At 40.9% G+C, this 12,885-nt stretch overlaps 1 protein-coding gene across 1 annotated transcript in view; it reads right to left on the bottom strand.

Annotated features, from left to right (window-relative positions):
- Positions 1-1,451: 1,451 nt before the first annotated feature.
- Positions 1,452-12,885, bottom strand: part of LOC115173919 (Y+L amino acid transporter 2) — a 29,259-nt gene continuing 17,825 nt past the window's right edge. The window contains exons 6-10 of the mRNA XM_029732428.1: positions 12,534-12,657; positions 7,483-7,683; positions 7,132-7,281; positions 6,776-6,959; positions 1,452-3,149 (exon numbers count right to left, since the gene is read on the bottom strand). Of these exons, the coding sequence (XP_029588288.1) occupies positions 3,055-3,149; positions 6,776-6,959; positions 7,132-7,281; positions 7,483-7,683; positions 12,534-12,657 (754 nt within the window). The 3' untranslated portion in view covers positions 1,452-3,054. The remainder of the gene's footprint in view (positions 3,150-6,775; positions 6,960-7,131; positions 7,282-7,482; positions 7,684-12,533; positions 12,658-12,885) is intronic.

The raw sequence follows: 12,885 nt of genomic DNA, 5'->3' as shown, positions 1-12,885 counted from the left end.
CACCAGTACTTTGGAATCCATAGTTATGCAGTAATGTAGAGTAAAAATGATTGCAGAAAGTGAACCAACAGCAGTCGAAGATAAAGTGATATCACCAAGGGTGACATTGATAAAGCAAGTGAGATGGGTCGACCACAGTCCACACTTGCTCTGCCATAACCTGGCCAGAATAATAACCAAATGGGTTTATGTGCTTTATAGGTGAAAAATCTGTCGCTGTGCCCTTGAGCAAGGCACTTAACCCTAATTGCTAATTTCAGTCACTCTGGATAACAGCGTCTGCTAAATTATTAAAAATTCAAATGTATACCTGACCACTGAGAACTATAAAAAGTGACCCAAAAATAGCGACCAAAAAAACCCTCCAAAAACATTCAAATGGCAGTCATACATGCATGGAAATGTTTCAGTTTCACATTCAGTTCATGTAGTGCAAACAAATTGATTTGATTGACAGGTGAAGGGACTTGGTAAACAGCTTTGGATGGAATTAGATAATTTATTAAAAAGGGTCAATCTGCAGTTGCTACATCGATTTTTGGACTTATAAATGAATGATATGTACCCATTGATTCTTGAAGAATATAACTTAAATGCCTTATGAGCTTAGTTCAACTGACATTCACCATCAGAACCGAGATAAAGAAGCTTACATTTTCTGTTTGTAAACAAAGTAAATGTAAACAAACAGCCTCAAAATGGTTAAGACTATCATTTTGATATCATGGATAGTCAGTCCTTGCATCCATAGCACCGTCTATGAATTTGAGTGGTTATATTTCTCCCTCAGCTTTTTACCAAAATAGGGGCGGGGAGTGCCCATTTATTTAACTAGGCAAGTCAGTTAAGAACAAATTCTTATTTACAATGACAGCCAACACGGCCAAACCCGGAAGGCGCTGGGCCAATTGTGCACCGTCCTATGGGACTCCCAATCACGGCCGGTTGAGATACAGTCTGGATTCGAACCAGGGTGTCTGTAGTGACGCCTCTAGCACCGAGATGCAGTGCCTTAGACCGCTGCGCCACATTGTTATAGTTTAAACTGCTGATTTCCCCTTTAAAGCAAATTTCCAATGACAACATACATGCATACACCAATAAGAGACAGCACATTCAGAACAACAACTTTTGGAAGCAAGTGCCCCGAGTGCAGTGATCCACAACATTGACTTGCTCTCAACAACCTGAAGTTCATAAAACTACCACTAGATGGTGCATAGAAATCAAATATGGCTCAGCCAGTAGCTGTAATATTTGATCTGGCTTCTCAATGAATTGCATTGTAAAGAAGATGTCGCATTCCTCTAATCCTGCATCACATGTTCATCCAAATTGCATGAATGTGCATATTTATGGCATTGGATCCTACCAAATTCATGTTGTAGGATTTCTCGGTCTATAACAAAAGAACAATAGAGAGCGAGACATGCATGACACCATGGCAAGTCTATGGCAGAGATGGCATGAATAGGATCGCCATCTAATTGCATTAGATTTTTTTTTTTATTTTTTTTTATATATACCAAAAAATTAACTAAAAACATTGAGACCAGTCCTCTTTATATTATTGGAAACGTATCCTTTCTACATTTTCCACATGTCTACGTCAGCAACTGTCCTTTTGGATCTTCAGATAGGCTTATGGGTTGAAATTAAACGTCAGTAAATGTAACATCTTAATATCAAGCACAAAATTCAGTAAGTGCTGTTAACGTGTCACTGCTGGTGATTTCAAGTCTGTCTTAGACAGCCATCTTGGTGTAATAAGGGCATAGGCTAAAGGTCAATGTCATCTACATGATCCTTTCTGGACATCAATAGGGCAACCATGGTAACAGCTGTAACAATGTCAGTAAATGGTGATATTGAAACATATCCTGTGTGTGCCATGGTGTGCAAGGCCAACAGAATGATAGCATTCATGTGAGGACAGAATTGGGCTATCTGCAACAGTAACTACATTACTATCATCTGACAGATTAAATGGTGAGAAATAACATAGTAAACAGATAATGCAACGGCAATCTATTCTTATGAGAACGAGCAAGCGTCAGAGACAATATCTTAGCTTGGTTTGGTAGAGAGAAATAAAGAAGACAAATAAAGGACATTACAAAGTGGTCACAGAATATGGACCACTTTGTTCTTCCGGGTCAGCAGGTAGCCTAGTGGTCAGAGCGTTGGACTAGTAACCGAAAGGTTGCAAGATCGAATCCCTGAGCTAACAAGGTAAAGCTCTGTCGTTCTGCCCCTGAACAAGGCAGTTAACCCACTGTTCCTAGGACATCATTGAAAATAAGAATTTGTTCTTAACTGACTTGCCTAGTTAAATAAAGACAAAATAAAAATTCACCGTCTGTCAGCTTCACCAATAAACATTACTTTGATGCCATAATGTCTCAACCCATGGCAGTTTCCATACAGTACATGTGTCAGTCACTTGACAGCCACTAAGTTGGAGGAATCTTCAGTGACTAGTACAGGGAGTACTAACCTTAAACAAGACAAGCAGTTTGTTTGTGCACACACACCACACCTGGCCTAGTGCAAGTAAAGTAGGGCCAGAATGGGCATCTTTGACTAACGCTTCCAACTTTCAAAACAAATAACTCATTTAATATAAAAAATATCAAATCTCCACTAGCTTTATTCAGTAGGTCCTGCTGATGAAAACCTACTCCTCCTAAATGGTCAGTAGGGCCTGTTCAAATCTCCATTCGAATTTCTTGCGTTGTTCAATGGTTAAACTCCCATGGTTGATCGTCTCCATAGGTGTAACCAGTAGGAGTGAACTACATTGTGCTGCATGCATGTGGTTGTCAGAGTCCACCGGCACTAGAAAGTGGCTTTCCTCAGCACTGAACACACACACTGTATAGTCCCATAGGACAAGCAAGTCACAAATTATAAATAGTAAAGTCCTGGTAAAAAGTTAATTAAAAATAAAATGTTCACCATTGGCACAGAAGGAGTGTAGCTATGATTGTGGTCCTTCTGTTTCCACCTTTGGCTCAGTATCTACCTCCATCCCTCCACACCTCCTTTCATCCCTTACTCCAGCTTTTCGTCAGGGATGTTGTCCAGGTCAAGGTCACGCGACGCCACACAGCACAGACACAACTTCTGGGTATTTAGGGAGATCGCATCTGGGGAAAGGAAATAGAAGCAGGAAGTGTCAAATCCAAGCACAGCTCCCCGGAGCAGAGTGTTACAACTTTTACAGTGCCCCCAACCAGCCAATGACTGTCAAGAAAATAACTGTCGTCCTCATGGTTATTGACTGTTAATTAACAAACATATTTAGTATCTACTGGCTTCCCTACAAGCCACTGATGCAGACCTTTGGAACATCTACATTTTAAAAGGTGTAATATAGCCTACACCTTCACAATAAATCCATTATTTATTTTAGACAGGTCTAAAGGAACATGATATGAAGAAAATTGCGGAACCCCTAGCACAACAGCATCGCACGGCGCGAAATACAAAACCAACTAAAATACCACAATTCAATTTTATCAAACAATCAACTATTTTACACCATTTTAAAAGACAAGACTCTCGTTAATCTAACCACATTGTCTGATTTCAAAAAGGCTTTACAGCGAAAGCAAAACATTAGATTATGTCAGGAGAGTACCCTGCCAAAAATAATCACACAGCCGGTAGCAAGCATATATATTACAAAAACCAAAACCACAGCTAAATGCAGCACTAACCTTTGATGATCTTCATCAGATGACACTCCTAGGACATTATGTTATACAATACATGCATGTTTTGTTCAATCAAGTTGATATTTATATCAAAAAACAGCTTTGTACATTAGCATGTGATGTTCAGAACTAGCATACCCACCGCAAACTTCCGGTGAATTTACTAAATTACTCACGATGAACGTTTACAAAAAACATAAATTATTTTAACAATTATAGATACAGAACTCCTTTATGCAATCGCGGTCTCAGATTTTAAAATAGCTTTTCGGCTAAAGCACATTTTGCAATATTCTGAGTAGATAGCTCGGCCATCACAGGCTAGCTAATTTGACACCCACCAAGTTCACTAAACTCAGAATTACTATAAGAAAAATTGGATTACCTTTGCTGTTCTTCATCAGAATGCACTCCCAGGACTTCTACTTCATCAACAAATGTTGTTTTGGTTCGAAATAATCCATAGTTATATTGAAATAGCTCCATTTTGTTTGTGCGTTGAGGTCACTATCTGAAGCGCTACGCGCGGGCGCATTTCGTGACAAAAAAATTCAAAATATTCCATTACCGTACTTCGAAGCATGTCAAACGCTGTTTAAAATCAATTTATGCTATTTTTCTCGTAAAATAGCGATAATATTCCAACCGGGCGACGTTGTATTCATTCAAAGACTGAAAGAACAAAATGGAGTAGTCTCGTGGACGTGCATCTCCAGTGTCACTGTCCCCAGGCAGGCCAGTAACAAACAGAGCTGCTGTACTTAGCCCAGAGACTGCAGAGCTCTAATTCCACTTTCTGGCGCCTTCTGAGAGCCAACGAAAGCCTTAGAAAATGTCACGTTACAGCACAGATGCTGCATTTTCGATAGAGAGGCTACAGAAGGACAATAAATTGTCAGACAGGGCACTTCCTGTATGGAATCTTCTCAGGTTTTGGCCTGCCATATGAGTTCTGTTATACTCACAGACACCATTCAAACAGTTTTAGACCCATTAGAGTGTTTTCTATCCAAATCTACTAATTATATGCATATTCTAGTTTCTGGGCAGGAGTAGTAACCAGATTAAATCGGGTACGTTTTTTATCCGGCCTTGAAAATACTGGAGCACAACTTTGGTTTTAGAAGTGGGAGGAGTCCGCTGGGTCCTAAAGCACACCGTTGACTTGTATTCCTATATGCTTCATTTAGAGTTATTAATGTAACTTTAGTTATTCTACAAACGTTGGGCTATATGTTTAGATTTGTCTTATACATTGTAAGGCTGCATGATGCGACTAATGATGATTTGAATAAAGTTGCTTGAAAGGCATGAGCTCTGCTTTGTTTTTTGTGCAGGCTGTACACACTACATCACTCTTTCCTTTCCAATTTAACAAGCACTTGATAATGCCTTGAATTTCACAGCGGCATCCCCTTCTGCGGCCAGTGGCCGCTGTGCCCTTGGTACTGCGTTGTGCCCTTCTCCCGAGTGCTGCGAGCTCCGAAGCGCCGCTCACTCACATTGCTCTCCATCACGTGATCGGGTCTTTCACAGACTACAAGTAAAGACAGACACATCGGGGATGCAACTGCGTGAGTCCTTAGCCAATTCCGAGGTGCATATCGAAGATACTGGAAGAACTGTCCACATTTACTTTTCATCAGCCAAAAAGATGAGTAGGCCTTACCAACAGCAAAAGCACTAGCCTATGTCAATCTACTATCCCCCATAGTACAAAAGTCAACCTATTCTGTGTGAGAAATAAATATTCCAAACAGTCTGGGACAGTTGTGCGATGAGATAGATCCCAAATCAATACAACCACTAGCACCAACAAAGGTTTACGCAACACGGCTAACGCAAAATATCAAAACATTTAGCTTAAAATTTTCAAACTATTACGCTATTTCTTCACATTATAAGCGCAGCAATGCGCACATGGCAGTAAGCTATAAGCGCGAATGTTCCATTAGCGGGAAAACACCAGTATCAAAAGTGACCGCAAATGCAATTATGCATGTAATGCTTTTATTATAAAGGTGCATTTTTATGGTAAAAATTATGTTCCTCAAACTTGAAACTCACACGATGCTTATGTATGCCAGTTAGGCTCTACAGCCCTTGTAAAGCAGATTAATGTGCTTCATTTTAAGAAGTTATTTGGTCACTAGTGTGTGCGACTACGATTCTAAAAAGGTTGCAAAAATAAAAAGGCATTGTTTCTTGTGCTGGGCGTCATTCACAAGTGATAATTCACAATAGGCTAATATTGTCACCCATCAGACTATTCTTGATTGAATCTTGTCTTCACATATATGTGAAATTTGTTTTGATTTAGAATGGGCCATTATCAAGCACCAGTCTCAAAACCGGGGCAGCGAAAAAAAACACATGTCATCTACGGTATGCACTTAAATAGCGAATGGAGGACGCTTTTGCCGTGGTTTATTTTCATGCCAGCCAAGTAGCTATACTCCTGTTGTAAAGTGAAGCAATGTGCTAAATATTAGGAAAGATGAGAAATAAATATAGTAGGCCTAGCCTATAGAGAGCTGATGGGATCCTCTGTTTAGTAGAGGCCATCACTCTGTTTACTCAAACAATTACATAGCCTATAGAAATGTTGCGCAACATGAGCTCCCATGAAGTGTTTGATTAGATTTTCAAAAACAATTGCTTTGATGTCAGAGTGATTAGAGGGACAATAGAGTGCTGAGTACCAGGAAGTTGGCAAATTTGGTAGGCTACTAATGACCATCAGCAGCATCAACACTTGGAGAAGCCTAATGACCGTGACTAAACGGTCATGTTGAATTTGACTGCCTTCATGACTCGTGACCGCCGGTGTGGCGGTAATACGGTCACCGCAACAGCCCTACCTCCAACTACAGTAGATCTAAATTTGGTTGCCCAATTACAAAATCACAAGGTAACCATGATATGAATGTATAGCTTTCCACCATGTATAGGTCTTCAAACAAAGTCTACCTATTATTCCCCATGAATCAATCTTTCCTGTTGAATCATGTCAGCTCTATTCATTACATCTTAATGTTGTTTCAGCCCAGTCTCACCGAGCATCCTGCCCAGGAAGGCAGGTCTGGAGGAGGGGGGCAGGTGGATACAGATGTAGTACACTGGAGCTCCAGACAGAGCCACTCCGATACCAACCAGAGAGTTGATGGTATCACTGTAGAGAGGTACTACCACCAGGAACACACTGCATAGGCAGTACACTATAGGGAAGAACAAAGAGAGCTGGAGAGGGAGAGAAAGAGGGCGAGAGAGAGCAATTGGGGGGAACTCAACATGAATTATGCATTCCATCATGTTCCCACACATTCCTCAGAGCAGTTGATAAAATAACTGATAGAAAAGTAGATAACTGACAGGAATTAAGACATTTAGTAACCGTGAATAAGGTCCTTACCTTGACGGGCCGGGGCATGTTGGGAGCCTTGAACCGGAGGTATATCTGGCTGGCGACGGAGAGGCCGATGAACAGCCAGTAGTTGAAGCTGAAGTAGTTGATGAGCTGGAACACGTCCTTCACACACAGGTAGATCAGACACATGCCACCCTGCAGGAGACACAGAACACTTCATAAATCTGATCCTAGATCAGACATGCCACCCTAAACCAGACAAAGACAGTGCCCACACACACCAGCAGAATAAACCCTACATTTTTACAGAGAAAAGGATTGTAAAGCTACTATATGCAACATCACACTCCCCGTCAATCACTGTGTGACATGACATTTAAGTCGTCATTCACTGACGTTGAAGAGCAGTGCTGGAATGGGGGTGTAGCGCTCGACGTGGATCATGCAGAGGACGTTGGGTAAATGGCCCTCCCTGGAGCCCACGAAATACAGCCTGGAGAGAGCAATGATGGAGGAGTTGAGTCCTCCGTAACAAGAGATGGCCACTGACAAGGGGATCAGCCATCGAGCCCAGCCCAGGACCAAATCAGAAAACGTCTGCAGAGAAAAACAAGACAACATAGGTTCACATCTGAGATTTGGATACAGAAACCTAGGTTAGGCTGCGTTCCATTTATTTCAACCAATTCAGCAATTTATCACCTTTCCATGGGGAGTATTGGATTATTAGTTTTCCGTTTACCTCCTGAATTGCAATGGAATTTACCCCATCTCTGCTAACAACCGTCAACACACCTAAAAAGGACACTTACTCAGGGCATTTTGGAACTACATGATCGTTATTAATTACCATACTCCTGTGTACAAGCTAACCTCAGCAGCTAGAGGACTTTCCCTCTTGGTTATCATGTCAGTAAGAGTCACAGGAGAATAGTATAGCTGGTGCCCCAGGCAAGCAGAGCAGCCAGTCTCCTACTGATGACATCACAGGAACCAGAGAACAGAACAGAACAGATGCTGCCCATTAAGACCTGCCCCGTGACCTGCTAATGGTTTAACCATGGTGGGTGTGTTTGAAAAGAGAAGCCTTTTTCATTCATCATGATTGACTTACATGGCCGGTCCCAACTCATCCATAACCCTACTAGTGGTGAGCGATTAATCAAACATTTGTTTTATTTCCCTGATTGATTTATACTGTTCATTTCAACCAAAACATATTTCATCACTTTTATCATTTCTGAATTTCCTGCACTGAATTACAGTGGTGGGAAAAGTACCCAATTGTCATACTTGAGTAAAAGTAAAGATACGTTAATAGAAAATTACTAACGTAAAAGTGACCCAGCAAAATACTACTTGAGTAAAAGTTAACGTATTTGATTTTAAATATAATTGATAAAATGTACTTAAGTATTAAAAGTAAAAGTATAAATAATTTCAAATTCCTTATATTAAGCAAACCAGATGGCACCATTTTATTTATGGATAGCTAGGGGCACACTCCAACACTCAGACATAATTTACCAACAAAGAATTTGTGTTTAGCGAGTCCTCCAGAGAGGCAGTAGGGATGACCAGGGATGTTCTCTTGACAAGTGCGTGAATTGAACCATTTTCCTGTCCTGCTAAGCATTCAAAATGTAACGAGTACATTTAGGTGTCAGGGAAAATGTATGGAGTAAAAAGCACAGTATTTTCTTTAGGAATGTAGTGAAGTAAAAGTTGTCAAAAATAGTAAAGTACAGATACCAAAAAAACCAACTTAAGTAGCACTTGAAAGTATTTTTACACCACTGCTCAATTGAGAATTTCCACATTGCCAAGTAGGGCTGCATGATATGTGCAAATAATAGAGGACGTATTTTTTTAACCAAATGTTGCAAATGCAATTTGACTTGCGAATTACAGCAAAACTGTTGGAATCATGTAAATAGGATGACAATTCTAATTCTATAGTTAGAATATAATAGTGGGCACTTTGAATACAGTGTTGTTTGAGATAACAAATTCAAATATCGTGACAGGGTAGGAACTAGTGTTAATACGTGTTTCCTAGGGGACCTAATAAGCACGGGCTACATTGCATGTTGTCTCAGCTACTTCATGTGGCTAACATATTTTTGCTTTGCATATTCCCCTTTGATTTAGAAGATACTGTTGCACAAACATGCTGGTTTAGGTCTACACCATCACTGGTATTATCAGGCTGTATTAGCTAGCTACGTTTGCTCTTACTCAATACATTAGCTAGCTAGCTATTAGCGGCTAACAATTAGCGTCTCACAAGATTTAGGGCAACTTGCTAAGATGTTGCTTTGCTGCTGTAAGAAACAAACTAATAATGTCATTATAGAACGCTAGTGTAATTATATTAATAAGAAGCACAGTGAAAACAGCATTGTCGTCATCAACATTGTTGCATGCGCTGCATTGACCATGCAGACTGAACGCAAGTGTCTCGTGGTCGAGGCGCTCCTTGAGTGACAGGGGGCGTGGCTAGGTCTGTGTGGAAAGTGAGAGCGATGACTCAAGTAGCGATGTAAACTATAAAAACTGACATTACACATGTCGCATCACATTTAACAAACCAAACATTCAAATACCGGTATAGAAGGTAAAGTAAAATCCCAAACCGGTCCCTGCATCAATACCGGTATATCATAAAATACGGTATACCGCCCGCCATACTTTGAATAACTAGTAAAATGATTGTCAGACAGCTCTGCAGCATACTTAGGCAGCTACTAACGATGAGGGTTTGAAATAATTTCACTATTCGAATGGTATCATGAATAATTGTGAAATACGTGTTTGACCTGCGCACTGCTGCACGAGGGAGAGACGCTGGTGCTCTATTGCAGCTATGGAGGGGCCTGCGAGATGGGAGCGAGCAGACGGAGGGAGACTCATTTAGCCAAAGCAACTCAGCTAACGTTACAGCCAAGACTACAGTCGTGGCCAACAGTTTTGAGAATGACAAGTATTAATTTTCACAAAGTCTGCTGCCTCAGTTTGTATGATGCCAATTTGCATATACTCCAGAATGTTATGAAGAGTGATCAGATGAATTGCAATTAATTGCAAAGTCCCTCTTTGCCATGCAAATGAACTGAATCCCCCCAAAAAAACATTTCCACTGCATTTCAGCCCTGCCACAAAAGGACCAACTGACATGTCAGTGATTCTCTTGTTAACACAGGTGTGAGTGTTGACGAGGACAAGGCTGGAGATCACTCTGTCATGCTGATTGAGTTCGAATAACCACCCGAAGCTTCAAAAGGAGGGTGGTGCTTGGAATCATTGTTCTTCCTCTGTCAACCATGGTTACCTACAAGGAAACACATGCCATCATCATTGCTTTGCACAAAAAGGGCTTCACGGGCAAGGATATTGCTGCCAGTAAGATTGCACCTAAATCAACCATTTATCGGATCATCAAGAACTTCAAGGAGAGTGGTTTAATTGTTGTGAAGAAGGCTTAAGGACGCTCAAGAAAGTCCAGCAAGCGCCAGGACCGTCTCCTAAAGTTGATTCAGCTGCGGGATCGGGGCACCACCAGTACAGAGCTTGCTCAGGAATAGCAGCAGGCAGGTGTGAGTGCATCTGCACGCACAGTGAGGCAAAGACTTTTGGAGGATGGCCTGTTGTCAAGAAGGGCAGCAAAGAAGCCACTTCTCTCTAGGAAAAACATCAGGGACAGACTGATATTCTGCAAAAGGTACTGGGATTGGACTGCTGAGGACTGGGGTAAAGTCAGTTTCTCTGATGAATCCCCTTTCCGATTGTTTGGGGCATCTGGAAAAAATCTTGTCCGGAGAAGACAAGGTGAGCGCTACCGTCAGTCCTGTGTCATGCCAACAGTAAAGCATCCTGAGACCATTCATGTGTGGGGTTGCTTCTCAGCCAAGGGAGGGGGCTCACTCACAATTTTGCCTGAGAACACAACCATGAATAAAGAATGGTACCAACACATCCTCCGAGAGCAACTTCTCCCAACCATCCAGGAACAGTTTGGTGACGAACAATGCCTTTTCCAGCATGATGGAGCACCTTGCCATAAGGCAAAAGTGATAACTAAGTGGCTCGGGGAACAAAACATCGATATTTTGGGTCCATGGCCAGGAAACTCCCCAGACCTTAATCCCATTGAGAACTTGTGGTCAATCCTCAAGAGGCGGGTGGACAAAAAAAAAACCCACATATTCTGACAAACTCCAAGCATTGATTATGCAAGAATGGGCTGCCATCAGTCAGGATGTGGCCCAGAAGTTAATTGACAGCATGCCAGGGCGGATTGCAGAGGTCTTGAAAAATAAGGGTCAACACTGCAAATATTGACTCTTTGCATCAACTTCATGTAATTGTCAATAAAAGCCTTTGACACTTATGAAATGCTTGTAATTATACTTCAGTATTCCATAGTAAGATCTGACAAAATTTCTAAATACACTGAAGCAACAAACTTTGTGGAAATTAATATTTGTGTCATTCTCAAAACTTTTGGCCACGACTGTACCTAACTTGTAGCAGCCACAATGTTATTTATCATCCCCTATATAACAGTGCCTGTCTTGACTAAGCTAGCAACCTATAGCTAGCTAAGCTAATTGAGGACACATGGCTGCGCTTCTCCCCAAACCCATTCAGATAAAGTTGGTTGCTCGTTGTAGCCTACTCATTATTTCGCAAACTTTTAATTCCATAATTGTATTCCTTCTTGCATTAGTGAATTTGCGCTCCACTTGCTACACATTGAGCCGCTTTGATTGACCAACAAACAAGCTACACGTGAAGGCTACCGGTCTTTTTATGGGGCATATCATAAAAATGTAATTGAAAAGTTGTGTTTTATAAAATGTATAATTTGAAATATAATGGTATATCCAACATGGATGTTTACATTTTATTTAGAAAAAGCCTTTGTGGAAAAAAAAAATTAAAATACCAAAAAAATAATAAATAGGCCTATTTTTGGCCAACATTTATACTCACAAGTATTTGAATACTAACATCAGTTTGTATATTCGAATAACCGTGCACATCCCTACTACCTAGCGAAATAGGATGACACAAAGACAGTGCAGTATAGGGAGCACAGGGTTAACGTTAGATGGTTGGCTGCTACTTTCTGAACAGAGATAAAATGACTAAGGAATTAAAAACGAAGTAATATACACAACTGATATTTTATTATTTCAGAGTAATGTCCTTTTTCTATTGACATCTACCCAATGTGGACCTGAGAGACAATGGAATGTTTTCGGCAATTGAACATTCACTATTTCGGGCTTTAGAATTTCCATTAAAAAGCTATAAAATCATTCTCATGTCATTATTTCATAACTCATTTAATGTTTTAAATGATCTAAACCGACCTCAAAATGCACCAATCGCTCAGCATTAAACCCCACACTACCTCAAATCCAGAGCAGAGTAGAACTCACCACAGCCACAGCATCACTGGCCAGCACGGTGCCAGCATCCATAACGGTGTAGTAAGCTATATTAGTCAGAATGTAAATCACTGTGACGATGGGCATGGAGATCCCTATGGCCAACGGGAGGTTCCTGGTGGGAATGGATAAAGAAAGTTATAGAAAGCTTTACAAAAATACAAGGACAAACTTTGTGGGGAGAGAGAAACCTTGACAGGAACCAGACGGCCAGGGCCGGGCATACGTTCCTTGTCTATATATATATATATAACAAGAGTCAGACTAAGAAGGGTCAAGAGAGGACTGGCAGTGCAGGGCTGATGGAACATAGGGCTGGGTGGTACCGTTCCTATACCATACC

This window comes from Salmo trutta, chromosome 34 (assembly GCF_901001165.1).
Source record: "Salmo trutta chromosome 34, fSalTru1.1, whole genome shotgun sequence".
NCBI classification, from domain to species: domain Eukaryota; kingdom Metazoa; phylum Chordata; class Actinopteri; order Salmoniformes; family Salmonidae; genus Salmo; species Salmo trutta.
This window is presented reverse-complemented; position numbering and strand designations above follow the sequence as displayed.